Here is a 2,598-nt window from a genome sequence, read left to right on the forward strand (position 1 = left end):
TTTTTCATTGTTCCGGCAGTTCTGCAACCTTTATTTAAACAACCAACAAATACTGTTACGAAATGAAGCATTTAGGTCCGGGCTAAAATAGATGCTATTAGGGAGAAAAAAAGGCAACACATTCATATTGCGTTCCGATTTTGATGTACGGTATAGCTGTTCAGCATTGCGTCATACGGCTGGCCGCTCACAGCTTGAAACGAAATGTGTCTAGTCCCGATTCTGAACTTAAGCTACCAGGTGTTCCTGAAATCTTATCATCTACCTGAGAGCTTATGTCAGTGTAACAAATGATTGTTCGATACGATATCGCGTAAGCTCTGGATCAACCGTAGCTTTGCCAGGTCTCGCTTCTGCACACTTGTAATCGATTTTTTCAATTTTACAAATATTACATATTTTGAAAACCTGCTTATATATAGGTTGAACGTTTCTGAAAGTAATATACCTAACTAGGAACGGTGTTTATACTTCTCAGGTTAGTCGGTTCTCAGGCAATAGTCAGATTAATCGTAGGAAGTTAGATGAGCTTCAAGCCCCGTCTGCTCAACAAAATGTTCGATGAGATTCATAATTGCTGCATTCAGCCGGTGGCAAAAACTACAGAATAGTCACAGGGGCGCCACTACTAAAGCGACGTCCAGATGCGGCCAAAACGTGTCCATTTTGGTGATACACTGAATCTGTAACGTATAACTACTGATCACATTTAATATGCAATGTAACTTTTTCAAATAGCTTCAAGCGAATAGCATTTTCTGAACAAAAAAGAAAACATTGATAAACATTCTTGATATCGATAGTGCTATATATTGTGAGGGAACAGTTTGAAGAATCAGGAAACGCCCCGTTTTCAATGGATCTACAACAGAGAACATTTGATCAGAGAAATGCCTGCTCTAAGTACCTAAGTAATCCTCGCGGCGTTTGTTATTGACAGTGAAATTGCGAAGTGACAGAAAAACATAAAGCCGTAACACTATCGTATTATGATACCAACCCAACGCAGTGGCTTGTACGACACACTACTGGTTGAAAAGGACCAAAAGTGCTGTACACTACGAAGCCTGTACGGGTAAAGGACGTTATTAACCACTATGCTGACATCTGTCGTGCAGCCGAGAGCTACAGTTTGGTATAAGTGGGATACTTGTATCAAAGGATTTCCTGTAAATTTGCTTATTCACATGAATGGTTTAAACGCTGAACTTCACCCAGCTATCCTTCGTCTGATTCTTCATCTGTCCGTCTACGTTTTCCTTCATGCGCCCCAGCCAAACATTCAGGTCCTTCTAGTGGTTTTTGTCGGAGAACAGGTCCGAACTGCGTCTGGGTAGACTGGTCGACCTTTAAAGGTGACTGAAGCGTTCGATCTACTTCGTCTGCCGCTCCGCTGAAATTAGGGGAAAGATTATTTAACATGACGCTTAACAAGGCAGTGTATGTGATTTACATGAAAGGAACATAATTATTTAAATCACTGATCTATTATACTGATTATGTTAAGTGAAAACCCAGGGGGTAACAGTTCGGTCGTGGCGTAACATAATACACTTCACATAGAATTAAGCAGAAATATATTTAGGTTCAAGTGGAATCTACTTGTAGCAGAGTTCCAAAAAGTCAATAGCAACGAAAAACACTTGTGTGAGCCTTCGTGCAGTGTTGAGTTAAAATGACTTTATTTATGAAATTGTGGTCTTTAGAGTCGTAACTAAAAGCTGAATTTAACTGACTAATTTATAACATTATTATTCATTCGTATATAGCAACTGGCCTGCCTGAGCGTGTCATTTCATTCCATCAGAAGTTCAAGTGGCGTATTCGACCAAAGGCGACGGAATGCTAGATTATCGACTGAGCGCACACATATATGTATGTATATATGTATTGTTATTATGAATCGGAATTTTCGGAACAAAAGCTCAACAATTAGAAATAATTGGACAGAGCTGAAAGTTAAATTGATCGATTTTTCATTGACATATGAAATTCCATGATGCTGGTATCCCACGGAAGCTCAATCTTCTAGAGGCGCAGACATAAGTTTTTCTTGTCTCAGGTCTCAGGCAGATACACCATATCTGTGTCCGAAAATCTTCTGCTCTTTTTCGCTAATACTCACACATTTTGTTTGAGCAGTTCGATAGTGGCTAGTGCTTCGCGGCAGTTTTTCTTGTTAATTTGCATCTGATCACACACCTCGACTAAACGTCTCGCGAGGGGCACCGGGAGGTCAGGCGGAATCTCTTGCATACTGCCTATTGCCTGTATTAAAATATAGCAATACATCTTAATTTACTACAGATTACTCAGATATGCAACAATGAAAGTAGGCAAAAAGTATCGTTTTAATACATCATTGAAACTGTATCATCTTTTTTCAGCTTTTTTTTATCAAAAATATTATACTAGCACGTGATAATCGACAGTAAATCTCCATTATTTTAAATAATAAATGCTGCTCATTTTGCATTGAAGGCGCTTGTTCAGAACGTAATGGTTTCTCCTCATGATAATCGCGGTAATCATATGCATCAAGTCAGTTATTCAGCTACAAGGCAGAACTTATATAATTGGTAATTTTACTTTAACATA

At 38.8% G+C, this 2,598-nt stretch overlaps 1 protein-coding gene across 1 annotated transcript; it reads right to left on the reverse strand.

Annotated features, from left to right (window-relative positions):
• LOC147755128 (uncharacterized) lies at positions 1–2,288 on the reverse strand. Its single transcript, XM_086992522.1, has 2 exons — positions 2,126–2,288; positions 1–1,393 (listed from the first exon to the last, which is right to left on the reverse strand). The coding sequence occupies exons 1-2, from the start codon at positions 2,254–2,256 to the stop codon at positions 1,219–1,221; spliced, it is 306 nt and encodes a 101-aa protein (XP_086848648.1). The 5' UTR covers positions 2,257–2,288; the 3' UTR covers positions 1–1,218.
• Positions 2,289–2,598: the final 310 nt, after the last annotated feature.

Source organism: Varroa destructor, unplaced genomic scaffold (genome assembly GCF_002443255.2).
Source record: "Varroa destructor unplaced genomic scaffold, Vdes_3.0 BEIS01000006.1, whole genome shotgun sequence".
NCBI lineage: Eukaryota > Metazoa > Arthropoda > Arachnida > Mesostigmata > Varroidae > Varroa > Varroa destructor.